The sequence below is a fragment of the Miniopterus schreibersii genome, assembly GCF_964146895.1.
Source record: "Miniopterus schreibersii genome assembly, chromosome: 6".
NCBI lineage: Eukaryota > Metazoa > Chordata > Mammalia > Chiroptera > Miniopteridae > Miniopterus > Miniopterus schreibersii.
The window spans coordinates 42,420,027-42,447,136 of record NC_138107.1 but is presented as its reverse complement, the minus strand read 5'-3'; the positions used below and the strand labels follow the sequence as shown (position 1 = coordinate 42,447,136).

At 45.7% G+C, this 27,110-nt stretch overlaps 1 protein-coding gene across 6 annotated transcripts in view; it reads right to left on the bottom strand.

Annotated features, from left to right (window-relative positions):
* Positions 1–27,110, bottom strand: part of ANKRD6 (ankyrin repeat domain 6) — a 150,079-nt gene that overhangs the window by 4,703 nt on the left and 118,266 nt on the right. For 4 of the 6 annotated variants that reach the window (XM_081139929.1, XM_081139931.1, XM_081139930.1 and 1 more), the window contains 11 exons: positions 24,500–24,598; positions 22,418–22,516; positions 18,178–18,276; positions 16,703–16,801; positions 14,642–14,740; positions 13,362–13,439; positions 6,969–7,073; positions 5,563–5,697; positions 5,047–5,232; positions 4,414–4,566; positions 43–156 (listed from right to left, as the gene is read on the bottom strand). In XM_081139929.1, the coding sequence (XP_080996055.1) occupies positions 43–156; positions 4,414–4,566; positions 5,047–5,232; positions 5,563–5,697; positions 6,969–7,073; positions 13,362–13,439; positions 14,642–14,740; positions 16,703–16,801; positions 18,178–18,276; positions 22,418–22,516; positions 24,500–24,598 (1,266 nt within the window). The remainder of the gene's footprint in view (positions 1–42; positions 157–4,413; positions 4,567–5,046; positions 5,233–5,562; positions 5,698–6,968; positions 7,074–13,361; positions 13,440–14,641; positions 14,741–16,702; positions 16,802–18,177; positions 18,277–22,417; positions 22,517–24,499; positions 24,599–27,110) is intronic. The other 2 variants (XM_081139933.1, XM_081139932.1) reach the window with 1 other exon arrangement.

Below are 27,110 nucleotides of genomic sequence, written 5' to 3'. Positions count from 1 at the left end.
TGGAAAATCACGAGCTAAGGACGGGCAGATACTGGTTTTCACCTGTCGTTTCTCGCCCTCGTGCTTCTCCGTGTCTGAGTGCTGCTGCAGGCGGTTCAGGCACTCTGTCCTCTCTGCTGAGAGCCGCTCAGCCATCAGCTTGTCCAGAACTCGCATCTAGGATTCAATGGCAAAGAGCGTATGGCCGGGATGACTTACAGGTGGAGCCCCGAGGAAGGGACCTGGGGAACCCACCAGGAACCAGAGAGAATGCAAGCGAGCCTCCCCCAACTCATTCTCTTCTATTTTCAACCAGTATTCATGGAACTGAAGTCTTTCAGAATCCTAAGCAGGATTCCACGTAGGCCAATGTTTCCTTTTCTCGCTTGTTAAATTCCTAAGGGGTTTAAGAGACTATGAATATACAATAAATATAAAACTTGAGCCAATACAGGCCTTGTAGGTAAAAGAGAATTTATATAGGTATCAGAACAGTGTTTTGTGACTGTGATTGAAAGGAAAAACTATTTCTTAGAGTATGGAGTTTTTTTTCCTCCTTTTAAATGTTGTCGCTGCCCAAGAGGTCGTGAAAGAAGCTGGATGCTCAGGGCGTTTACCCAGCGTTCCCAGTGAACAAATCCTGGTGCTTCATTAAAAGTAGTCAAAGCGAGTGTGAAGGTGGCTGTGGAAGGAGTTCAACGGGACTGCTTCAGAGAAGAAATGACTGTCACCACCTCTCAATCACATGCCCTTCTGGGTCCCACCCCTCTTCATTCTGACACTTCCTGCAGGGCCCTAATGCCCAGAACAGCTGAACTCTCACTGCACTGACAAGGTCCAAAGAGAAAGCAGCGGTTGTTGGGGGAGCCGGCCCCTGAGGGCTCACTGGGAAGCTCCTCTCCTGTCAAGGACATTTAAGATGTTCCATGCTCAGATTTTGAAGAATAAAAAAAAGCAGCATCAGTTCTGGAGATGTGGGGAGTACCTTCTGTTCTGTCTCTTCAGCACTCATGATTTTCTGTGAACTGCTCTCCCATCTCATTAACCCCCATCCAGAGGGCTCTGCCAAGAGCAACCGTGTTGATACACAGCTTTGTTTCCAGGCGCAGGCAAGAGCACCTGACTCACGCTGGGAGACATCCTTGCCCTGTGATTTGGAATTGGGACTGAGAGTCTACGCCCCAATCTGTCATCTTCCCTGAACCAAAGAGAGGTCCTTGGGACATCTCAGCATTCACCTAATACATTCCCCTTTGGGCTTACACTAGCTAAATCAGGTTTTTACTCACAAAACAGTCTCAACCAATATATTATGGCTCCAAGAAAAGATTGCTTACATGAGCTTCCCACTAAATGCAAATAGCAAATTAACCTTGAAAATGTTCACCCTCTTCACTTATATGTGGAATCTAAAGAATAAAATAAATGAACAAATGAAATTGAAACAGACTCATAGATACAGAGAATAGACTGACTGTTGCCAGAGGAGAGGGAGCTTGGGGGACTGGGTGAAAGAGGTGAAGGGACTGAGAAGTACAGATTGGAAGTCACAGAACAGTCATGGGAATGTAAAGTGTAGCATAGGGAATACAGTCAATAAAATTGTAATAACTATGTAGGGTGCCAGGTGGGTACTGGAAATACTGGGGAAACACTTTGTAAAGTATATGATTGTCTAACCACGCTGTACACCTGAAACTAATACAAAATAATATTAAATTTTTTAAATTTACTGATTTGAGAGAGAGGAAAGGAGAGGGAGAGAGAAAGAGAGGGAGGGAGGGAGAGAGGGAGGAAGAGAGAAAGGGAGAGAAAAAGAGAGAAACATAGATTTATTGTTCCACTTATTTTATTTATATATTCATTGGTTGACTCCTCTATGTGCCCTGACTGGGGATCAAACTCATAACCTTGGAGTATCAGGAGCTATCTGGTTAGGGCCAAAATAATATTAAATATAAACTGTGATTAAAAAATAATTTTAAAAACTTTTTTTAAATGTCCAACCTCACCAACAAACAAGGAAATAAAAATTAAACAATTAAATGTCCTTAATCAATTTGGCAAAAACTTTAAAGAAATGATAACATTAAATGATAGCAAAGGTCTGAGCCAAACTCAGACACTGCTGGTAGGATATAAATTCATACAACCTTTCTATTAAGTAGCTTGCCAATAATTATCAGGAGCCGTAAATATATTCTTAACTTTGGACCTAGTCATCCCAATTCTCAGCAAATAACCTGAGGAGCAATCATAACCGGAAAAACCAATCAGTAGTTTATGCCCATAAATGTTCACCATAGTATTATGTGAGTAAAAATTTATAATGTGCTGCAATATGAAGCCAAGGACATGGGAAAATGCTCATAATATAAAATTAAGTAAAAAAAGCAGGAGGCGAAATTGTGGAACCTCTACACACAGAAGTAGTGCACCTACATTAAATAGCACACCATAGCTTAAAATGTCTAAGATAGCTTACTAAATTTAAAAGCTACAAAAAAAAAAAAAAAAAGCACAGCATCGTTCCATTTTTGTTTAAAAGTGATGATTTCATAGGTTACTATCTATAAAAGAGAAAACCTATGGGAAAATACACCAAACTGAGAATAAAAGAGGTCTTCTCCGAGGAGGGTCAATATGATACATTGTTCTGCAATGTGAAATTTTCCCTAATAAACATTATATTTAAAAATTACATCTATCATACATTTCTTACTAATTTGCAAAGGGACAATGTACCTTTGCAATGGCGAGAGAGTGGTTACCAGCTTAGTCAAGTGATCAAACTGAGCATCATTATGGGACTCCCTAACATGGGCCCCCTGCTGTGATGTAATTTGAAGTTTACATCAGTAACTGAAGTATTCTTGCCAAAAGAAAATATTTAACCTGAACCTAAATAAGCATCTAGATCAATGATTCTCAAACTTGAGGTACACCAGCATTACCTGAAGATCTTGTTGAAACATAGGTTGCTAGACCCTACTCCCAAAGTTTTATTTACAAATTAAATTTAGTATATCTGCAGTGAGGCCCAAAATTCTGCATTTCCTCCCCCAGAAGTCCCCAGATGTTGCTGATGCCACTGGTCAGGAGATGACACTTTGAGGACCACTGCTCTAGACCTAACTCTCAGGTTATAGAAATACAGGGTTAGGGAACAAGATAAATAGCACCACAAAGAAACTACCAGAAAAATCCAGAATACAGAATATTCTATGAAACAATTGGCCTGGACTCTTTAAAAAGATAATATTACAGGAGAGGGGGAAAAAGCTGAAAGAAGGAATCTGGGGCTATTCTAGATTAAAAGAGACCCCAGAGATAGCACATATGCACAAAAGATTCACTGGATCCTGGGCTGGGATTTAAAATAAAAAACAGATTCTAAGGCTGGCCAGGCATGACTCAGGGGTTGAGAATTGACCTAGGATCCAGGAGATCACAGTTCTATTCCCCGTCAGGGCACATGCCCCGGTTGCGGGCTCAATCCCCAGTTGGGGGCGTGCAGGAGGCAGCTAATCAATGACGACGCTCTCATCAGTGAAGTTTCTATCTCTCTCTCCTTCTCCCTTCCTCTCTCTGAAATCAATAAAAACAACAAAAAAGATTTAAAAAACCACTATGCTGTATACCTGCAACAAATACAAAATAATATTAATGTAAATTGTAATTGAAAAATAAAATTTAAAAACCAAGCAAACAAGGCCAGCTATAAAAAAAAAAGCAATAACATTTTGGGAAAATTGAGAAAATCTGAACTGGGTATTATGCAGTTATTAATTTTCTCAGATGCGATGATAGTGCTGTTATGATGGTGAAAGTCCCTATTCCTAGTCAATGCACTCGGAAACATTTAGAGGTGAGGTGTCAGGACAGTCTGCAACGAAATTTCAGTCAGTTCAGGGAGAGAAAAAAGTGTATGAGAGACACACAAGGGAAATGTGGCAACACTAATCTGAGTCCAGGTGGGAGGCACACAGCATTCATTATACTATCATCTCAACTTTTCTCTATGTTTAAACATTTTCAAAATAAAAAGTTAGGAAGAGGAAAACACTATAGACATGATTATTCTAATTTTCTGTGTAATGGGAAAGGCATATGGAGCACATAGACATATATAAAATAAACCCAAATATTAATAGTGCTTTTTCATCATGGGGCCTTACAGGCAATTTATTTTCCTTTCTAATTTTCATATGTTAAAAAATGCTCTGTAATAGGTATATATCACTTTTATAAACAGAAGCATAAACATGTTAAAAATTTAAAAAACATATTTTAACAAAATCACACAAGCAGGCCCCTTCCCCGTCAGCCCACTGCATGCTCAGGGCAGCTTGCAGAACAGGTGTGCCCAGGTGTCTCCCCATCACATTTTCTACCAGGACATCTCCGCACCAAGAGGCCAGCTGACTCGCTTACTTGGTGCTGGGTCTTACTCTCCATGTGCCCCAGCTTCATATTCATTTTATCCTGAACCGATCCCAGCTCCGCTCTGATCTCCTCCACAGTCGCTTCCAACTGATTCTCCAGCTTGTTGATCAGGGGTTCACATCGACAACCGTTTATTGGCGCCTAAGAGGGAAACAAAAAAGGAACAAATCCAACTCATTTGTTCCTTCAAAAACTCAGTTTTGAGTGCCCATCATGTGCAGGTCAGCACAGCAGGGGTCCAGATGATAGACACAGGCTCAGCCCTGTCGTACCCTTGGAATGTCCCAAGGCCATGCTGGGTACAGTAGGCTCCAGGAAGAGTCTGAGGGGGCGATGTGGTCCCATCCTCAGGCTGCTTTTATCCACTCCGGGGCCTCAAGTTTATAATCACCTAAGGACGGTGCAGGAAGGTTTGTAAGCACCCCACTGTGTGCCTGGGCCTAAGGGACAGGGGTGTATCTCACTGTTTACATGGGGCAGGCCATCTGCCTTCTCCTCAAAGTTCAGACCTACTTAAGCCAATGCCTAAAGTGGATATTAGCCCGCAGATATAGTGTTCAATAGACAACCCTGCAGAAGGCGTATAGTCTCACGTCCCGACCGATGGGGCTCAGCAGGTACCTGCATCACTTTCCCGTCCTTGCCCCGGTAAAGCGTATAGAGCTGGTATGCTCTGAACTCGTGGGGAGGGGGTGGAGGTGAGCATCGATGCCTGGGCCTCTTTTTAGGGTGATTATGAGCATGCACGTTCTTCTGGCATCCAGGCTGTTGGTCTGCAGGTGGGGTGGGGTCAGAAAATGCTGACACCTGTGGGAGAAGAAGAGACAACACCCCTCGACACTGTGACAACTGCAGGACTGACCCCCGGCCAGTGGCTCCCATCTCACCCACTGTTGGGCAGAGAACCCCACCTAGCTTCATCTCATGGCATTCTACTCCAAGCACCACGTACCCAAAGAAACACATCAGCATGCTAACCTTGCGTCTGATGTTAACCAGATCTAATTTCTGTGCCCTGGCTCCAAACCAGCCAGCCAAGTGAAGGAGCTTTTAAGCTGTTGGGCACGATGCTGCCCCAGGGCTCTCCGCCAACCTGCTTCCCAGCCCTCTCTCAGCCGCTTGCATGTGCCTCCTGACCTTGGGCCTTGACTTTTGCCTCCTGCTGTCCTTGGCTTTGGCCTCTGGAGAGGCTGATGGGAAATCTTCTCTGGCCTCTTCTTTTCTGGGTGCAGCCTGATCACTGCTAGGGGTGTCTCCTGCTGACACACTTCCCTACAGAGGAAAAATAAAAAGCCCAGAAACCTGTTTGACTTGCCCCCTTGGCCTTTTTCAATAATGGCGTAAAATTCTATTTGCAAGACTCCCACAGGACCCATGGAAACCTTTGCCGACGATTCAGACACAGGGCACTGCTTTGGTGGTCTTAACTGCACATGTACACTTTTCCCAGTCAGTTGAATATTTGGCTTTTACTCTATTTATTAGGCGTCAAACTAAATATAATCTCGGGCCTAATTCTATGTGAACTTCAGGAGCCTCAGGGTGAGAGATTTCTGGTCTTTTGTATTTCAACAAAAAACCGCCCCACATATTCTTTGGACTTGGTCTCTCACAATTTATAGCAGAGAGAACCCTCTTAAATGGGGGGGAAAAACACACATCAAGTTTCTGATCCTTGTGAGAACTTTTTAAAATTAAAATGTATAATTCACACACAGGAACGTAATCAGTTACAATGCCTTAAGCCTAGAAACTGATAAGAGGATTTTGAAATAGAAGAAGTATTTCATACAAAATTTTATGTGCCCCAAGTTCTCTCTAGCCTAGTCTCCTTCCTGGGAGAGCTGAGAAAGCACGGTTCACCGAGGGCTGCCGTGTGTAGCAGTGAGAGCTGCTCACTGCACACGGGCACCTAACCAGGGGAGTAAGTGGACACGGGGAGCTGAAACCCAGCTCGGGCTCTAATCCCTGCATGTGCCCCGTGCTGCGGCCGTCTGCCCAGAGAGCATCTTTTTCTAATTTGCACAGCCTCAGTCTATTCCCTAAGCAGAGACAGAGGACACAACCTATGCCAGTGGTTCTCAAAATGTAATCCACATCAGAACCACCTGGAGGGCTTGTTCAAACACTGATTGCTAGGCCCCAGCCGGAGTTTCTGATCCAGTGGGTCTGAGGTGAGGCCCCACAATCCGCATTTCTAACAAGGTCCCAGATGACAGTGGATCCCACACTCAGAAAAGCACTGCTCTACACAATTATGGGTACAGTGTCAGGGGCTAGTAACAATAACCACACAAGGGTGCTGGGAAAGATGGGCAGCACACACAGGCACACAATCTGAAATCCTGATGAAGTGAAGGACATGAAGCCAAAGGGGACAGACTGGCAACAGTTAGAAGGACCCGGGGGAAAGAAGAGACAGAGGGCATGGCAGCTGCCAGAACCCAGAGGAGGCAGAGAGGTAGTTCCCACCCTCTGAGAATGGGGGTGGGGGTGGGGAGGTGGAAGGGGGTATGAGGAGGGGCGGGAGGGCTACCCCCCACCTTGCTTTGTGCCACCTCATCTCTTGGCACAGACTGAGCTCTCCTCTCTTCCTTGAGCCTCTCTCTCTTTTTCCTCAGACTTCGCCCACGACTGAAGCGCAAGACCTGAAGGAGGCAAGAGGCATTGTTACAAACCGGAGCAGCGTAGGCGTGGAGGATTCTCCTCGGACCTGGTGCCTGACCTAGGGAGCTCCCAGACTAACAGGAGACCAAGCATTCACATCGAGCACCTCAGACCACCTGCCATGCCTCCCAGGTCTTGTGCTGGGCACTTTACAGACCCAGAGATGGACACTGTCTCTGACCTCAAGGAGCTAACAGTCTATGACAATAACAGGCATTTAGGTGCCAGGCCAGGGCTACCACACAAGTGTGTGCAGGCTGTGCACTGCTTAGCTCCAGAGAGCGCCATTCACAGACTGGAGACTAGGATATGAGCGGCATCCCCTGGAGCTGTGCAAGGCGGCAGCCCCATGCCAGGCACAGCCTCACTATCTTGGAGAACTGGACCCAAACTAGCCATCAGATTTCCTCTTGGTCAAACCATACCCAAGTCATATATAATTTGATTAAAAATTATCACGGTGCATCTGTGATCCATGCTACCAACCATGGAGCAGGAACCTCTTCCCCAAAAGGGAGCATCTGGTCGGCTCCTTAGAGTACAGAGAGGTGGAACAGGCACAGGCAGGTACGCAGGAGGTCTGAGAGACCCAGGGTTCCACCTAGCTGTAGGGCCTCTGGACAAGTTATCAGATACCTCTGTGCTCTATCTTCTCAAAGAGTTGCTGGGATTAACCAAGATAAAGGACCCTCGGTCACTGTCAGCTGCCTCCCCCCCACCTCAGTGACTCAGCTGCTTAACTGACAGAGGGTGCTTAACCAGGGTGCAGACGTTTGAGCTGGTGGAAACCTTCACACCCTTTCCCCAGCTCCCTACTCCCACTGCCAGGGCTCACTCCTTTCACCAAGGAGGTCCAGAAAGTGAAAACACTTTTCAAGGTCACACTATCTTTCTGCAACAAAACATTTTACTGTTCTTTTATATGAATAGACAAGGGCTCTCTAAAGTTCCGAGCAGTATTTTTCATCTGTTTCAGACTTTCTTCTGTGCTCATTATATTCAAGTGACACAGTTACCACAAAAAGAACCTTTATGGGCAGTGGGTATCACGTGAAGGGAAAACCCCTGACAACACCTGCCTGTGAATAAACTTGATTTTTAAATCCTATTATCACCCTCTGAGCCAGCAGCTCTGAAAGCCTTGGGAATCCCAGGGTCCATGAGATTAGGATTATTTTTCTAATATTAAGATAATGTGGAACTTTTTCACTGTCACTCTCTCCTGAGTGTACAGTGGCATTTACCAGGGGCTGCATGCATGATAATGCAATAGACAGCATGCAGAAATGCATGGACCCTGCTATCCTCTAAGTAAGACGGTAAGGCGGTCTACAAAAATGTAAAACAATGCTGTGCTCAACTTTTGTTCTGAAAGATATTTTTTCACAAAACAATGCTATTTCTATTATTACAAAGTGGACTTCTAATTTTAAAATTAACATCTTTAAGATTTCTCAAGTTTAATTTTAAATATGGTAACTATTGATGGATAAAATTCACATAAACAAAGCTCCTTGTGACCTCCAAAATATTTTAAAATGTACAAGGGTCCTTAAACCAAAAGTCTGAGAACCACTGTCCTGAGCCATTTCTGAAGCTAAACTTAGACTCACTAGAAAGTCAAGTCTGATGAAAGGAAGTGATTAGTGCCCATCACTCGTACAGTTCATGGACTCTCATAACAGGATACAGCACCAGAATCTGCCTGAAGTTCACTTTCAGAAGCACTGTAGAACATCAATCACAAATGAGAAGTGACACTCAGAGGTCACCCAAACCAAAAATAATCATCAGAGAATTTCTCTCCATAGACTATGTTACTAGCCAGTGAAAATCATACATCTACCAAATGAAACATCACCAATCTTTTCCAATTCACAGAAATTAGGGAATATTGATCTTAAAGCCTTGGAAAGAAATACCCTTGGTTCTGCTGTGAACCATGAAAATTCATGGTCAACTAAGGCACCACGGCAAAGAGATTTCTTATTTCAGACAAAACAAACAGTAAGGCTATTTCTGTAATTAAGGAACAACAGAACAGCAGGCCTGTAATTTTATGCATATTCCAAAGTTTCTTCTTTGTACTGAGAATAGGGTTTAGCATATACAACTATGTAAAATAAGCTTTCATAAAAAGTCATCCTATTTGCTATTCAATCTGGGCATAGAAAAACGTGCTTAAGTAATTTTTTTAATGGAAACACTAAGGGAGAATCACACAGAAAAACTGTTTACGGTAAAGCTTCCCCATGATTTAAGATCCTTGGGCTCTGGAAGACAAACAACAGGTGGGTCAAAGGCCCATCAGTCTGTGTGTACCTGGGACCTTCCACCCCACAAAATTTGATGATCTCCATGTGGCTGAGCACACAGCTGGCTGTCCATCAAAATGCCAAACACTAAAATGCCATATAACTGTGATGAATTCTGACACTTACGGAGCACCCTGGACTTTTTGATCCATGAGAGACAAGCATTTTTCTATCAGGGCTCATGGACTTATTCCACTGATGATTTCTTTGTAAATAATTGGAGAAAGGTGGAGCCTTTTCCCAAAGGAGCCCTGACTTGCACCTGTCAGGGGTTCCATGGACTTCCAGGGACCACAAGAAGGACCAACTCCATGGGCAGGAGGGTGATCAATTTTGCAAAAGACAAAGATCTTAACCATTTCCAGAAACTACTTCTATCAGGCATGTTTTTAAAACTTAAATGAAAGAAGGGCCATGCAGAACCCTAGGCTGGCTGGGACTGAGCTATGATGCAGCAGGTTGGCGTCTAGAGTCTTTCTTGGCTCCCTGACACTTTATTCTCTTGCAACAGTAGCCAGAATAAGGTGGAAAGCAAATGAGTGTTTACTATTATGTAACACAGAGCAGCTCCAATTGGGAAATAACCTAAATGTCCTATGTTAAGGAAATGGTTTACCAAATATCCACAATAAAAAAGAACACTATGCCTCTATTACGATGAATAATTGTGATGACTGCAGATTTTCCTATTACAGTTAGGATAAAGGACAGACTACAAAAGGGTATATACAGTGTAGGCACAATTATGTAAAAATTATGTGTCAGTGAAAGATACTGTGAAGAAACAAGTTATTTCAGGGTGCTGAAATTCTGACTAGCTTATAAATTATCACTATTAAATTTATTATGTAGATCATTTCAACCTCAACTCAATATCAGTCATCTTTTTTTTTTTAAACTGATTACCAAAATTCCATTCTTCAATAAAAAAGGAAAGAAAACTATCCCGTACTAAACTACCTCTAAATGGACATTTACTGCTTTGTCTGCTTAGAATGGGCCCCTCCTCCCACCACTCTCTAGAAAATGCCCCTTGACCACATGGTCCAATGGACACAGCCATCTTCTTAAAGCCTCAGTCGCATTTGTTCGGGGCACTTGCCCCAAGCTCTCCTGCAATGTTTGTTTGTTTGTTTATTTCTATTGTTGAGAGTATTACAGGTGTCCCATTTTTCCCCCCAAGTGACCGCCTCCACTTCGCTCCCACCTCCTCCCCAGGCCTTCACCCCGTTATTGACTGTGTCCATGGGTTATGCATATATGCATATAACTTCTTTGGTTAATCTCTTCCCACCTTCCACCCCCTTCCCTCTTTCCTCTGAAATATGATCGTCTGTTGCATGCGCCAGTGTCTCTGGATCTATTTAGTTCATCAGATTCTTTTGTTCATTAGCTTCTTCTTAAAGAAGACACTTCAACTTTTCCTGTAGTGTTGGTCTGGTGGTGATGAACTCCTCTAGCTTTTCCTTGTCTGAGAAGCTCTCTATCTGACCTTCAATTCTAAATGATAGCTTTGCTGGGTAGAGCAATCTTGGTTGTAGTTCCATGTTTTTCATCACTTTGAATATTTCTTGCCACTCCCTTCTGGCCTGCAAAGTTTCTGTTGAGAAATCAGCTGACAGTCGTATGGGTGCTCCCTTGTAGATAACTGCTTTTCTCTTGCTGCTTTTAAGATTCTTTGTCTTTAACCTTTGGCATTTTAATTATGATGTGTCTTGCTGTGGACCTCTTTGGGTTCCTCTTGTTTGGGACCCTCTGTGCTTCCTGGACTTGTAAGTCGATTTCTTTCCCCAGGTAGGGGAAGTTTTCTGTAATTATTTTTTCAAATAGGTTTTCAATTTCTTGCTTTCTTCCCCTTCTGGCACCCCAATAATATGAATGTTGGGCCTCTTGAAGTTGTCCCAGAGGCTTCTTATACGATCTTCATATTTCCGGATTCTTTTTTCTCTTTGCTCTTCTGGTTGGGTGTTTTTTGTTTCCTCATGTTCCAAATTGCTGATTTGATTCTCAGCGTCCTCTACTCTACTGTTGATTCCATGTAAATTATTCTTCATTTCAGTTCCTGTAGCCTTCATTTCAAATTGGTACTTTATTATGTCATCTATTTTTCTCAGTTATTTCCCTAATAGTCTGCTTAAACATTCTTATAAACAAAATTCTGAACTCTATCTGTTAGCTTGCTTGGATCTATTTCATTTAGTTCCTCTTCTAGAGATTTCTTCTGTTCTTTCCTTTGTGACATGTTTGCCTCCACATTTTGGCTGCTTCCAGGTGTTTGTTTCTATGTATTAGGTAGAGCTGCTATGTCTCCTGGAGTTTGTAAAGTGGCTTTGTGTAGTAGGTGTCTGTAGGGTCCAGTGGCCCAGCCTCCCTGAGTCACCTGATCTGGGCCTTCTAGGTGCTCCTCTGAGTGCGCTGTGTGCACTGTCCTGTTGTAGTTGAGCCTTGGTTGCTGTTGGCATCACCGAGAGGAATTAATCCCCAGGCCAATCAGCTGTGAGGACCAGCTGCAACTACAGCCAGAGAGCTGCTGTGCTGGAGACACCCCTATGGAGCAGGATTTACTTCAATGGGGCTTTGGTGTTCACCAAGTGCGCCCCTTGAGTGTCACTCGTGGATGTGGTAGGGTTGTAATCCAGCGTGGTTGAGTCTGACCACCAGGTGCACTGTCTCTGGGGCCTCCTGGGAGGTGCAAAGTCAGCCTGTGCCAGTGCCTTGCCCAGGGCCATCCAGCATGAGCTACACAGCAAACCGTAGTTGGCTGCTACTTGTGCTGGGCTTGGAGGTGTCCAGGAGAGGCCCAGCTATCAGCCAATGCAGGCTGCCGCTAGTGCCAGGCCTGGGGCCACTTATCAAGCTGTATGGGGCCTGTCGTTGCTTGTTTGAGAGATTTTAGGAAAGTCCTAAGCATGAGGCTTGAGAAGCCACCTACACAGAAAAGCCCCTGGAAATGGCCCGGATGAGCCTGCAGGTGGGGAGGGGTGGGGCCAAAGGTGTGAGTCAGGGGCTGGCGATTCAAATATGGCGCCTGCCTGCCGGCTGTGTCCAGGGAGGACTCGCCAAAGGAGCAACGGCCTCTGCCAGCTCTTCTGCCTGGGAGGAAGCTGCCCCTCCACCTCTCGCCCGGATTTCAGACAGGTTAGTTCCTCCCCAAGTGTCCCAGGTCTTTCAAGCTGCTGCCCAGCACTGGGCTCAGAGGGAGCATGTCCAAGTGAGTCCGTGCGCGGGCCCTTTAAGAGGAGCTGCTGGGGCCCCCACAGCCTCCTCGACCCTCAGCGAGAGCCCCCGCTGTTTTTCACAGCCCGGAGTTGTGAGCCCAGCCCTGGAGCCCCGGGCTGGGGGCCTGGTGTGGGGCTGGGACCCCTCCCTCCTCCGGGAAACCTCCTCTGCCGAGATTCCCTCCTGGGTTTAACCTGCAGCACCAGTGTGGGCCCGCAGCGGCATCTCCGTGACCCAGCCCCGACCTGCCCGCGTCTCCGCCCCTCCTACCATTCTCGGTGCTTCTTCAGTTCCCTGGTTGTAGGGCTTCTGTTCAGCTAGATTTCAGGAGGCTCCGAGTGATGGCTGTTCTGTATTTTAGTTGTGATTTTGATGTGGTTGCGGTAGGCTGCAGGTACAGCTGTTACCTACGGCGCCACCTTGTTTCTCTCTCTCTCCCGCAATGTTTTAAACAGGAACTGTTTCCTGGCTGAGTACCCAGGGAGTTATATTCCAGGAGACTGGTAGTGACAAAACGATGCCCATGTATGAAGAACAGTGTGCTGGGCCTGAAGTCCTGGTTCTGATTAACCTAGAGGCTCACATGGGTCCCCACGTGTCCAGCTGCCTGGTTAATAAGCCATCGGTTCCCTGTTTAAGTTAGTTAGAATTGCCTTCAGTAGATTGCAACCAGAGACTCCTAATGACTTTGTAGCCCCACATAATCAATACAATAGAAAATGCAACAAATCCTACCTGGGGCGCTTTAGTGAGGAGAAGAGCAACTTCCGGATTATTGTGGTAGCGGGCAGTCTCCAGCGGGGTCCGGCCTGCCTGAGGAAGGGTACAGGGGGGGACAAGTGAGTACTGGTCACCAACCCCGCACATGCAGCCCAGCGGGGACAGCGACCCTGCACTCTGTCCCACCAGCACTGACATGTGCTCAACAAAACACATAAAGGATGTGGCCCTGCTCTTGAGCCTCCTCCCAACAAGGGAGCCAAGTTCCACCTGAGGACACAGCGAGAGAGGTTAAGTGCTGAACGAGTGAGCAGTAAGTGCTCCAAGAGGCAAAGGTCAGGGGCACTGCCCACCAGGGAATGCTTTCTGGAAAAGAGATGAGGAAAGGTAAAAATCAGACGGGTCAAGGTAGAAGATTTCAGTTGAGGAAACTCGAAGAATCATAAAATGCAGCCAAGCAATGATATTTCCCTGGAGAACAGGGGAGAAGACAACTGGAAGAGCAGATGAGGGCCCAGCCAGAGTCCAGGAACTGGATTGTAAAAACCAATTGGGAAGCTATGGCCATAATGGAAGCTCTAGGGAGGTTAAGCCATGAGTTAATAACAGCAGGAGTCAAAGGATGGGAAAGGTGTTCCAGGCATCATGGGGGAGGTACCATACGGCACCACCCAATACAGGTACTAGAGCTGTGAGAAAGGGGGAAACTTAGATATAGGAGCCTTCACCAGCTTCAACACCCTGTACTCCCCAGACACTCATACAACTATTCCATCCCCTCTGAGTCTGTGATATTTCAGGAGGGCAGAGACCACAGAGCTGCCTTGAAAAACAGGTGCCTGAGCTGGTGGCAGCTATAAGACCTGGGAGAAAGAGGACGGGGGTAGATACTGGGACAGAAGGTAGGAGTGAGGCGACTTTGGAGAGAAAGGAGTTGAAAGTTTTGAGGATGATTAATCTGATGACCATGTGGCCATTTTCTTGAGAACCACATCTGTATACAGTAACATCCACTTGCTAGATTACTTAGACATCCTGACCTTTTCATGCCAGGGTGGGCTCACTTCAGCCAAGAATCTAGAGATGAAGCCCTCAGGGCTTGTCAACTCATGGGGATGCTAAGCACAATGGTCTCCTCAAGTCCACCCTCCTCAAGTCCACCCGAGGGCCCCAGGGGTTACTTTTCAGAGCCCCACACTCTTCCAGAGTGAGGCTGGAGGCAAGGTAGCAACCACATGCCCATTCTGCAAAGGGGTGGAAAGGGCTTTAGAAATCACTGCTGCAACTCAACTTACATTATTAACAATGGTCCCATCTGCTCCAGCTTCCAGTAAGATTTTAACCACCTTCTTGTGATTTAGGGAAGCAGCAATGTGAAGTGCTGTGTCTCCAGCCTGAAATTAACCAGAAGAAAGCCTGCTAAACCCCATCTGATCGTGGCGATCGTGGCCCACAGCCCTCCAGCTTTTCATCCCATGGCCTGCTGGTGGCTTTTCAAAATCAACCTAGGATTTGCTGAAGACTAATGGAGGGCTCTTCGATCAAGTGGTATGTGGTTCATTCTAAAGATCATGGAACTAAATGAGCTATGCACAAATATCACATTCATTTCTGACAGGACATCAGAAATCACAGGATTAAGTGCAGGGGGAAAAATCATGCTGGGCTGGGGTTGTTGAGAATGGTCAGACCTGGATCCTACACTGAGGCAGGAAAGTGGCAGGTAGCCAGTGGCCAGAAGGTGGGCCATCCTGGAGCTCTGGACCATGTCCCACTGCCCAGGCAGGGGAGGGGCAGAGAACCCTTGGTTTCTGAGTGCTAGAATGAGTAGACACTGCAAAGATGGCTACTTGTACAAGCGCCTACAGGGACATGCAGGGGCAACTGGGAATCACTCTGCAGGCTCTCAGTGCTCTTTACTGGGGGGAGTGACTGAGAATCAGAGTTCTCTTAACACCAGCTATTTCCAATCTCTTACCAAATGGCCTATAATTTTTCATGTTTTCTTTATACAAAAAAGTGTTTTCAGACAATCAAGTATGGAAGGAGGATTTGGACAAATGCAGCTTGGTGAGCCAATTCCAAATGCAGATGCTGTTTTTTTCCTTCCAAACAGAATGATATAAATAAGTCAGGCAAATATGGGAGAAGTGTGTTAATTCACTCTCCACCATCAGGTGACCAGGTAAAGCACTGATACTTTTTTCCTGACAGCACAAAAATTTAGTTGTCCCCATGGCCCTCTTCCCCAGTGAGTACGGGGCTGGGGGGGAAACGTTATTTCATTGCTGAGTCATATAGTTGTGCATTGGGGGTGGGGAGCTGTGTAGCCATGGTTTCTGATCTTGGCTGCAAATTGGAATCAGGTGAGGAGCTTTAAAAACAACTGATGCCTGGGTCGCACCCAGACATTCTGACATAATTGGTCTGGGGGGTGGACGAGGCATGGTGATTTTTCAAAGCTCCCAGGTGACTAAAACATGCCACCAGAGTTGAGAAGTATTGGTTAGTGGGAGCTGTGTAGGGTAATCTGATGAACTAGAATCCACTGGGAGGCTGCAGAATGACAATTTAGCTATTTAGCCAGGTCATGGTTCTCAATCCTATCTGCACACTCAGGCCAGGAGCTGTTTAAAAATCCCATTACCTGGATATGCTGGACATTTAAACTGGGGTGGGATTCAAGGATGGTATTTTTAATTCCCTATTGATTCTTATGTGCAATCAGAGTTAGAAACCACCATTATAGGCTATAATCTGAATAACCAGCTATTTTTAAATTTCAGATATATGCACTCAAGCTCAGAAAAGCCAAACAATGCATAGTTTAGGTATCAATAAATATCAAGACAACATTTTTAAAAAATCTAAATGACTACTGAAAGTCAAGCACATTTCCATGGAACACTGTAATAATCACAGCTTTATTTCAAACCCCCGATTTTACAGAAACCAGAGTCTCCATCAGCTCAAATAAAGTGGCAGTGCAAGGAACAGAACTCCAGTTGTGGGATGCCTCGCCTCCTTCCCTTGCTTATTTACTAAACCACGTTATTGTGGGTTTTCTTTGTAAAATCACATTAAAAACAAAACCCTGTCCAGGATCTCCAGATAATGTTCAATATGCAGATGTGGTGGTAGGCACTGGAATGATAAGGGCAGGCTCTCTCACGGAGGCCGGATAAACCAGGGCCATAGGAACTCAGTGGGACACCCATGTGAAGGCCAGCACTGGCCGAGTCCCAGGCAGAGAGGAGGCTCCTAGCAGCCTCTGCTCCCATCTGGGCTAACACACCTGCCTATCAGCCTTGTGGGAAAGGGGGCCCGGCAGCCATGGGGAGGACACATGCACTGACCTGGTTCTTTTCATGGACAGAACAGAAAGCACTGAGGAGGAGCTTAATGATGGACAAGTGATTATAGCGAGCGGCAACGTGCAGACAGGTGTCGCCTGCCTGCGGACAGAAATCAAACTCTAAGCACAGTCTGAGCGGTTACAAAACAAAACAGAGAAAGTAAAAAGAAAATATCATTTAAAAGCTGGCAGACTAGTATACATTCTTTAGAGGGTGTCAGCCTGAATTCTAAGCATCTCTTGCACAGTAGATGTCCATTCCCAGACTCCCAGCCCTTTGCTGCTGTCTGCAGCCCTGATTTTCCTCCATGGAGATTTTCTGCTTTCAGGTTTCATACCTGGATGCCTGCTCCCCAAGAGACCTTCTCAATAGCGAAGGCAGGTTCTGCTTGCCCAGCACTTGATGAGAATCCACTGACCCCCATCCTCTCCTATAACCCACAGACTCAGGAGTACACTGAATTAAGGCCAAGAGCACTGCCTTGGAAATGAGCCCATCCCTTCATAGGTCTTTCATAGCCCTAAGGACAGGGCAGGAGGGCAAGTTAGTGAATTTTAAGATCACATGTTCTTAAAAATTCAAGTTGCATCCCATTTTAGTCAGACCCTAATATGGAGCAATGTAGTCTGGGGAGTTGGCAGTCAGAAAAACTCAGGGTCAGGGTCATCCTTAGTGGTCACAGGTCAAACTGCCCCCAGACAGACAACAAAATTGGAGACAAAGTCATGACATTCTGCAGTGTTCTCCTAGCATTCCTATTCTAGCTCTGTCTAGAGATGGTGACCACTCAGCATAACTTTCTCCCTAGACTAGGAAGGAGCCAAGCTCAAAGCTTAGGTGCAGGGCATTCTGAGCATCACCTGAGGTGAGTCTTTCCCCAATCAGGGAGACCCAGATAAGGCCATTTCTTAAAGAGACGCCTCAAATTCCCTAGTCGAGTGGATGGGGCATGGGACTTAGAAAGGAAACACAATTTCTTGTGGAAAGGAGGGACACCAAGGTGACCTCTCAGGTCGGGGATCCTCTCAGAACTATCAGCTCAGAGCCATCAGCTCATTCCAAGGGTGCCTCAGTAACGGATTTGTGGGCGCTGGGCATGAACCATCAGAAGACCTCCCCGGCTCGCATCACCCAGTATTTGCTAACAGGACAACACTGTGGCAGAAACCTTCTTAAGACACTAAGAGGCTTCCTAGATTCATTCACCAACACATGCTGTAGAAAATGACACAACAAATCAAGGCTGAGGAGCGAGGGGGAAAAGATGGGAGAAAAGCAGTTTCCAGGTCTCTTCATTCCTCTTCTCACGCTCCTAAACGACCCCTTAGGAAATCAGCAAAAAATAAATACTCTATAGATAGTCCCCAAACACTTTACACTTTTACTTTCTAGATGTTAACACACAAATAGGCTTTCAGGGTTATTTTCCAAGATGACACAAGAGAGCATGGCAGAAGCCGGTTTTGTTCACCCACGTTATTTTTGAGGTCGGCGCGGGACCCGCCCAGCAGGAGGACGCGTGTGCTCTGGGAGTGGCTGTTCTGGCAGGCCAGGTGCAGGGCCGTGTTCCCCGCCTTGGAGAGAGGCAAGAGAAGGGAGGACACGTTAGCAACTCGGTGCCCCTCAGGCCTGCACGGAGCAGACCTTGCAGAGGCAGATACAGAAAAAAAGTCAAAGTGCACGCTCTCTGCTCCCTAATCGGCGGACCCAGAAGGGGTTTCAGAGGCAATAGCTTTTCATTAGGAGTTCAAACAGGCAAGGAGCACATCTGTCATAAAACCATGATTCCAAGTCCTGGCTCAACCCCTTACTAGTTGAAAGTCACTGGTCAAGGCTCTTCTGATTCTCAGCCTTGAATTCCTTACCTGTAAAATGGAGCGTGGCCCCTATTATGCAGAGGCTGTGAGGATCAACTCAGGGCCTAGCAGGGCATTTCCTTAATGGAAAATGCTGTGCGCATGCATGCGTTATATTCCTCTTAGAGACGACTGCATTGTTCCTGCCCAACACAGATAAAAGCCTTGGCTACAACACTCTACCAATGAAGTAAGAGGGCAAAACAGGCCACCTCCTGTGTGTAGGCTAAAGGTACCTAAGACTATACTGTAATATTTTTCAAGTCGTCCATTCTTATATTTTTCTTGAAACAAAATTTGAACTATGGAAAAGATCCCCAGGTAATAGGCAATACAATGGTGCCTGTCACTTAGCAAACAGAGACTCTCTACCTTCAACATGTCCCATGGTGGGAGCCCAGGGTGGGAATAACGCTCACAGCAATCTGGCAGGAAGAATTCATAAACAGAACTTTGTGAGACTACAGGAGTAGGGCCTGCAAGGCTGCTGCTAAACCCCAGAAAAGTAACAAAAAAGCAGGCAGCATGAGAGGAGATTTGGGGTTGGTCTGAGCAAGCCTGCGAGCACTCAGGAGGTTAAAGACAATGTTTGTTTCACTGAGTTTAAAAGCCCGGTAAGGACTGCAGTTGTGTGGGCTGAGCTATTACACTGCCTGCTGATGGCTCTTCCCTCACCTAGTTTACTGCTTCTGGGCCACACTGCACTGTCAGCCTGTACTCAAGGATGTTATTTCCTCACCTTTTGAAAAGAGAAATGAGTTATAAGAAAAAAAAATAAAGGAGAACTGTCTGTTGCCAGTTCACTTACCTTCCCTCCCATAACTTTAGCTCTAACCAGCCTGATACAGTCTTTCTTCCTCACAGCTGCCTCCAGGAAACTGTAGGAGTTGCAAGCCTGAGGTTTTAGTGAGTGCAACGGCTATCAACCCTTTGCTGCCCATATAATCACCTGGGGGAGCCTTTAAAAATATCCCTGCACAGCTGCAGCACTTCTAGGGACTCAGATTTACTTAGCCTGGGGGGTGGAGCCTGGGCTGCTCAGGTTTTAGCACTGCAAATCAAGCATTTAGGGAAACCCCTCAAGGTAGTGACTAGGGCAGCTGGTCACCCCAGGCCTAGCCATCAGGGTAGATTTGTTTTGTGTGGGGGTTTTTCCCTTTTTTTGTTTAAAGTTTCCCAGGAGATTTTAAAGTGCAGCCAGGAAGAGAAACACTGCTAGCTTAGGTCTCAAAAACGAGACTTGCCCATGTGGGCTCTGCCCATGTTTTAAACACTCCATTTCCTGCGAAAGTGCTCAGTGCTTGGCTTGATGTGATTCCCATTGCCCATGTAGGAGGTTGCCTCAATGTTGTTGGTTTCCCAAGTCATTAAATATGTGTTGAATAAATGAGTGAGATAAAAAAATGTGATGGTTCTTGCCTGGCTGCTGTGGCTCAGTGGACTGAGCATCATCCCATGCACCACGAGGTCACAGGTTTGACTCCTGGTCAGGGCACGTGCCCTGGCTGAGGGGTTGATCTCCATTAAGGGGAGTGCAGGAGGCAGCTGAGCTATGTTTCTCATTGATGTTTCTCTCTCTCCTTATCCCTTCCTCTCTCTAAAATCAATAAAAACATTTTTTTTTTTAAATGTGATGGTTCTAGAAATACATCATACCAAAATTTACTTTGCCAGTAAGAAAATATCAATTATACTGAAAAGCATTTGGATCAAGAAAATGAAATACAGGTAAGCATAAACAAAATATGGTACATTCATACAATGGAATATTACTCAGCAATCAAAATGAATAAACTAATCACCCATGTAACACCACGGAAGAGTCTTAAAAACATTATGCTAAGTGATAGAAGCCAGACACAAAAAGACTACATATCATGATTCCATTTAGATAACGTTCTGGGAAAGGTGAACATATCCGTGGTTGCCAGGAGCTGGGAGTGGGTGGGTGAATGGGGGACTGCCACCAAAGGGCACAAAGAAACTTGCTGGGGTGATGAAAACATTCTCTATCTTGATTGTGGTGGTGACTACACAATTGTATACATTTGTCAAAATTCATAGGACAGTATTCCTAAGAAAGATGAACTTTACTGTATATGAATTATACCTCAAAACCTACTATTAAAAAAACGAGACCTAGGCAGACATACTAACAGACATTTTTCCTACCCTAAGTAATAAGCACAAATTTCCCAGACAAGGCTGCTAAGCTTGCTGAGTCAGAAGTACATATCTTATACAATGAAATATTATTCAGTCTTTAAAAAGAAAAATCCTGTCACTTGCGACAACATGGATGAACTGGAGAACATCATGCTAAGTGAAGTAAGCCAGACGGGAAAAGACAAACACTACATGGTATCGCTTCTGGGTAGAATTTAAAAAGGAAAAGTCAACCTCAGAGGAACAAGGAGTAGAAAAGTGGTTTCCAGGGGCAGGGGAATAGGGTGATGTTGGTAAAAGGTACAAACCTTTAGTTACAAGATAAACAAGGTCTGCGGATCTAACGTAGAACGCGGTGACTATGATTGGTAACACTATCGTATAACTGCAATTTACTAAGTGGGATTTAAGTGCTCCCACTAAATAAATAAATAAGTAAATGTAAATATGTGAAATGATGGATGTTTATTAAATCTGATGGGGGGAATCCTTTTACAAGGTATACACGTTAAGTATGTTAAAATTTTATTTGTCAGTTATACCTCAATAAAGCCGGGGACAGGGGAAGGTTGGGGGAGAAGAGCCTTTCTAGAGGTTTCCCCAGAGGCTGTGGCTGGTGCAGAAGGTACAAGTCCCTCCTTTAGAATGGCCCTTCACCTGTGCCAATAGTCTCTACTGTTTTACCTGGAGCAAGAACTTGTGGCTTTCCACAATGATTCTGGGGCCCTGCATAGGATAGGAGGCAGTGTGGCAGAGCAGACAGGCCTGGGCTAGGTTACAAACGAATCCTGTGTTTTAGTTGAGGACCATACTGGCTCTGGCTTAGGCTTCCCTGTCCATTAACTGGAAACCAGCTACTTCTCAGAGTTGGTATAAACTTACCAACTCATGTTTCAGACCAGGTACCAGTTCGGAGAAATGGAGCAGCCATGCAGCGAGCTGGGCATTACTGGAGACATGACAGTATATGGCTTGCTTCTTTCCCCCAAGCTTTTGACTCAAGAGGGAGCCATGAGAAACATTTAGCCAGTAAGGACAGCACAAAGCTGTGTACAGTGCCCAGGGAGCACTGCAGGAAACAGCCCCATGGGAGGTTAAGGGTAACCTGTCCTGGGGGAATGGGTTGGAGGTCTACAGGCAGAAGTGAGGAGCAGACTACCCTATAGGAGTGGGCAGCCAAAGGGGACAGTGAGCCCAAGCTGACAGCACAGGAAGCACATGCTGGGAAAGGCACAGGGCAGAGGCTCCGGATATGGGCTGAGGCCACTCTGGGGAGGAGCATCAGGCTGAGCAGCTTTCCTGAAAGGCTTCCAAGCAGGATGGAAAAGGGATGAGGCCAGCTGGTCAATCTGCTGTGAGGCTGCTGAAATCCAGGGACACATCAATAACGAGCATGGAAGGAGAGGGATCGATGTGAAAAGGTGAGACGTGACGAGTGACTGGAGAGGGGAGACAGAAAAAGAGGAAGAAATGCTACTGTCCTTTCCCTGTCTCCGTGAGGACAGCCACTCTAATAAACCAATGGCAAAGCAGGGAGAGCCTGGAGGGTTCCCAGGGGGTTCTCTCGCTCACCACGGGGCCGAGAGCGTCCGCTTCCCGCCGGCTCTGCGTGCTCCCCGAGCCCTCTGCTCCGGGCCAGGGAGCTCGCCACCATCCTCACCCGTGAGTGAGCTCTAGCACCTGCGGGCCTCACCTTGTTCTTGGCAAGCACGTTGGCTCCTGCTTTAACGAGCAGCTTGACTGACTGGCTGAACCCATGCCAGGACGCCTCGTGCAGGGCTGTATTCCCGTCCTGGGGAACACACAAAGAGAAAGCACATTACCCATGGCCTCACTCACCTCGTTAAAATCAATACACCAGAGTGCGTTTTTAGGGCACCCCACAGGGCTTTTCTCCACTGGGGTTACTCATCTGAATCACAGAACACAGAAAATGACTTGAGTGGCCAGTTTCTCCCAGAAATGGTACATAACAAGTACCATTCTAGATGCATCCTAGACTCATGATGTACAATGATGCCTTAGGGGTCAGGGCTTAAGTCTCTACGGAAGCCAGTTTGAGAAAGGCCCAGTCTAGTTTAACAAAAAGCAACATCAGAATGAATAATGTCCATTCCTTCCCATCTCCATCACCCCTTGGGCTCTGCTCTGCTCCTGGCCCCAGAGAACACCCTGCAAAGATAGGGCCAATAGAGAGTCCAGCTTCATTAATTCCAGGGCCCAAGAATCAGATAGGTAGATCCCCCCACCTCCTTTTCCTTCCCCAAATTTTAATCTCACCTAGCTTAATCCAAAAGCCTTAAGGAGCCCAAAGAAATGAGAAGGCACTCAGAAAACAGTGATTTGTAAATAAGATAAGTGTCCTCATATGTGGCTTTTAAATAAAAATCAACCAATTAAAGATAGCTTGTATTTGCTTAACATAAAAAAATATATTAAGTGCAATGAATTGAGTAGGGTGGGGCATAGAGGGTCAGGGTTTGGGGGAGGGGGAAGCAGGGAGAGGAGAGGCAGAAATATCCTCCATGCTATTCCAGGCCAGGGCACAGAGCGTCAGTTGGGGGCTGTGCAGGTGCATCTCCAACCACGTCCAGGGTCTGATTTAGACTTGAATTCAACCACACCAGCAGACAAGGCCTAATGCTGCTGACACTCACAAGGGGGAGGCTAGGGTTTCATAGCCCACTGTACCAGAGGCCAGGGAGTGGGGCCTGCTGGAAATGGAAGTGACAATGTGTGGCCAGCCCGGTGGGACTGACTGCACGAAGCAGAAAGCAAAAGAAAAAGCAACTGGAAGGGGGCACAGGGCTGCTGGTGACAATCTGCTTCGAGACCTGAGCTGCACTTATTATTTGTGCACTTTCTGTATATATACTTGAATAAAAAGTTTAAATAAGTAAACAGGCTGAATTGCAAAGTTCCATGTTTTAAGCTTGCTTGACAATTTACGAACACTGGATTAACATTTGTCATTGGGATTTCTTTAAAAACTGATTTTGCTTATTTTTTCTTCCAATATAATTTTAAAAATTAACTAGCTCACTTATTAAAAAAATAAAGTCAGGGGAGGCAGGCCGGTGCCTCTTCCTACCTAGGCCTCCACATGTCATTACTTCTAGACTTTTTTAAAAAAAATATATCTTTATTGACTTCAGAGAGAGGAAGGGAGAAGGAGAGAGAGATAGAAACATCAATGATGAGAGAGTCACTGATCGGCTGCCTCCTTCATGCCCCCTGCTGGGGATCAGCCCCGAACCCGGGCATGTGCCCTGACTGGGAATCAAACCTTGATCTCCCGGCATACGTCGATGCTCAACCACTGAGCAACACCAGCCAGGCTAGACTTTTGGCTTTTTTTGGTACCATGTATGTTTATGTGGTTGCCCACTGCTGCCACAGAACATGGAGAATAATATATATTTGAGCTCTGGCCAGTGTGGCTCAGTTGGTTGGTTGGGCATTGTCCCATGAACTGAAAGGTTGCTGGTTAGATTCCCAGTCAGGGCACTGGCCCAAGTTTCAGGGTCAATCCCTGGTGAGGGGAGTGCTAGAGGCAGCTGATTGATGTTTCTCTCTCTCTCTCTCCCGCTCTCCCTAAAAATCAATAAAAAAATCTTTTAAAATAAAATAAATAAAAATTTTTAAAAATTATTGGGATATCAGGTATTCTTTCTAAGTAAATTTGGGCTAATTTTATCATATTAAATCATGAGTGATAAGACTCTGGAATGATAACATCTTGCACGTGGGTCCTGGGACTGACATGTCCCCTCACCTTGTCTTGTCGGTCCAGGGCACAGCCCTCCTGGATGAGTGCCGAGATGACCTCAGTGTTCCCCACCACTGCGGCACGATGCAAAGCGGTCTGATCCCCCTGCAGAATGATGTGGAGGCAGGAACAGGCGTCAGCTCTCCCCACCACCCGAGCCACTCAACTCCCTCACTCCGACACAGGACAAGACACCTCCCATACAAAGCAGACTGGTCACCACTAGGGCAAAGTGGGCTTTGCGGTCTGGTTAGTAGACAACACACGCCAGGCAGAGAAGTTTTGTTCAGTGGGAACCTTAAACCAACCGCAGAACAGTCCTTGGCTGCAGAGTTGACCTCAGGATGGAGGTCAAGCCCTCACCTGCTGCCTGGGGGATGGCAGTGTTCAGCTGGAGTGTGGCTGTCACACCTGTGAAGAGCGGGTCTGAGAGGAGGGCTGTGTGTACTATGCAATTATAGCAGCAATGCCTGGAATCTTTACTCCCTACTGAGTCCTAGTTCCCTGCTTTCAGAGAAATCACGATCCAGCCATGTCAGGGAGCAGCACTCATGATTTGATGGCGAGTGTATATTTGCTGACTGACTTATACCAGCCAAGAGCAATGTAGGAGTTTATGCTGTGTCATCGGAGGATTCCAGGGATGGAAAGCCATCACTCACATCTCTAAGAAGCCTTTCTGATATTTCATGACAACACCCTCACTGATTTATGCTGCACTTGACCCCTTTCTCTGTGATCGAATTCCTGGAATTGCAGACCCTCTCTTTCTCCATCGGGGCGCCAAGGGGAGCTTGACTCTTTTCCCTAATTGCAGTTAATAAAAGGACCAAGTTGAGACTAGTCGAGTCCAACCTGGGCTCTAGGTTTAAATATGGGGGGGGGGGGGGGTGAGTGATCAGCATGAAAATTTTGCTTTACCTGTAAAAGGAGGGTGGGATGATCCTCAAGGTCCCTCCCTTCCCTTTGGTTGGTAAGAGTTTTGCATAAATGAAGTTTCCTAACACAGAACCAGAGGGGCAATAACATACCCTGGGGCATCCTTGGTCCTTAGCCCAAGAGAGGAAAGAGAGACTAATATAAAACAGAAAACATGAAGATTTTTCAAAGAGAAATGCACCACTACATATAAATAACCCTAATGAAATTCTGATTCCACTTACTAAACTCCCTGGAATTTAAAACAACAATGCACTTTAAAAGCACTAAACTGGAGGGAAAAAAGTTCTGGACATGGATGGTGGTGATGGCTGCACAACACTGTGAATGTACTTAATGCCACTGAGCTGTACGGTTAAAATGGTAAATTTTATGTTCCGTACATTTTATCACAATAAAAAAGTATTTAATGCTATTTAAAACTCAAATTCACCTTCTTAAAATTGAAAATTTCCCTTTAAAACTCCATGAAAAGTGATTTTTATTTTCTTCCTTATACTTCTTAATACCTTCCAACTTTTTGTATTTAACACTTAATTTTTAGAATCAGGAAAAACTGCTGTTTATTAAAAGTCTAAGCTATAACAACATACCAGTAATGGGCTGTGTCGCAGAATCTTTTCTCACTGCTCATTCACAGAACTTAAGGGATTTCTGCAGTGAGGGTTCCAGCCCCATTGCCAGACTTCATCCACTGTCCACAGATCTCTATCACCAACCCTGCCCTCAGCATCCTAGGCTATTATTCCCATTGTAAATTAAGTGTAGACTTGGTTTTCCCCACCTTCCCAGGCCCCTTGTTCAGACAACTCCTTCTATAAGGCATACAGGCAAAAGAAGAACATGACCACTGGGTCAACGCTGCAGGTGTGCTGAGCCCCTTCCCATCCATTTCAGACATCTTAAGAAGTGTTTCCAGATGAGGCATATTTAATGCCCAAACAAGTAATCATGAAAAACTGCCCATGTCTTAATTTTTTTAAGTTTCTAGAAGAATTCCCAAGACTGCCCATTTCCCTATCAGAATGGTGATGGATTTGCCCAAAATGGACCTCAAGTGCAATCCGTTATTACTGACCCAATCTGGCACTGTGTTCTCAGACAGGAAGGTGAAGCTGAGGCTCACTCTTTCACGGTAAAGACTGACTTGGCCAGATTACTAATGGTTAGAGGCCTTTTCATATTCCCATAAACTGAGGGCACTTTAAGTAGCACTCCTTGGACCAACCAGAACCACCTTTTTACACAAGGAAACTTAGCCACTCTGTCCATGTTGTGCATAAAGTGTGAGCAAAAAGCCCTGGACACGGGTCATGTCAGCCTCTCCTGCTGCACAAGTCATCGTACAAAGGGCCCCTGCTGATTAGGGCACAGTCTCCCTTAAGAATTGCTTTTGGTCAAATGTTTTATTGTGTTTCACAAGCTGCTACTAAATCATGAATTGAGGCAGTTCGGAGCAGAATGTCACCATTATTTATTACTTGCTTTTGGCATGAATCTACTGTATTTACTTTCCTTTGTGAAAGTCTAGCTCAATGGTGAGAAACTAAATCTAACTTTTAGTTCAGCCCTTAGGAGTCAATTTCCAAATGGAAAGACTCACAGAGATCTACGAACTGTGTGAGGCTGTAGGGAGAACACACACTGTCCTCAACCAAATGGCACAGGTGTTTCCTCC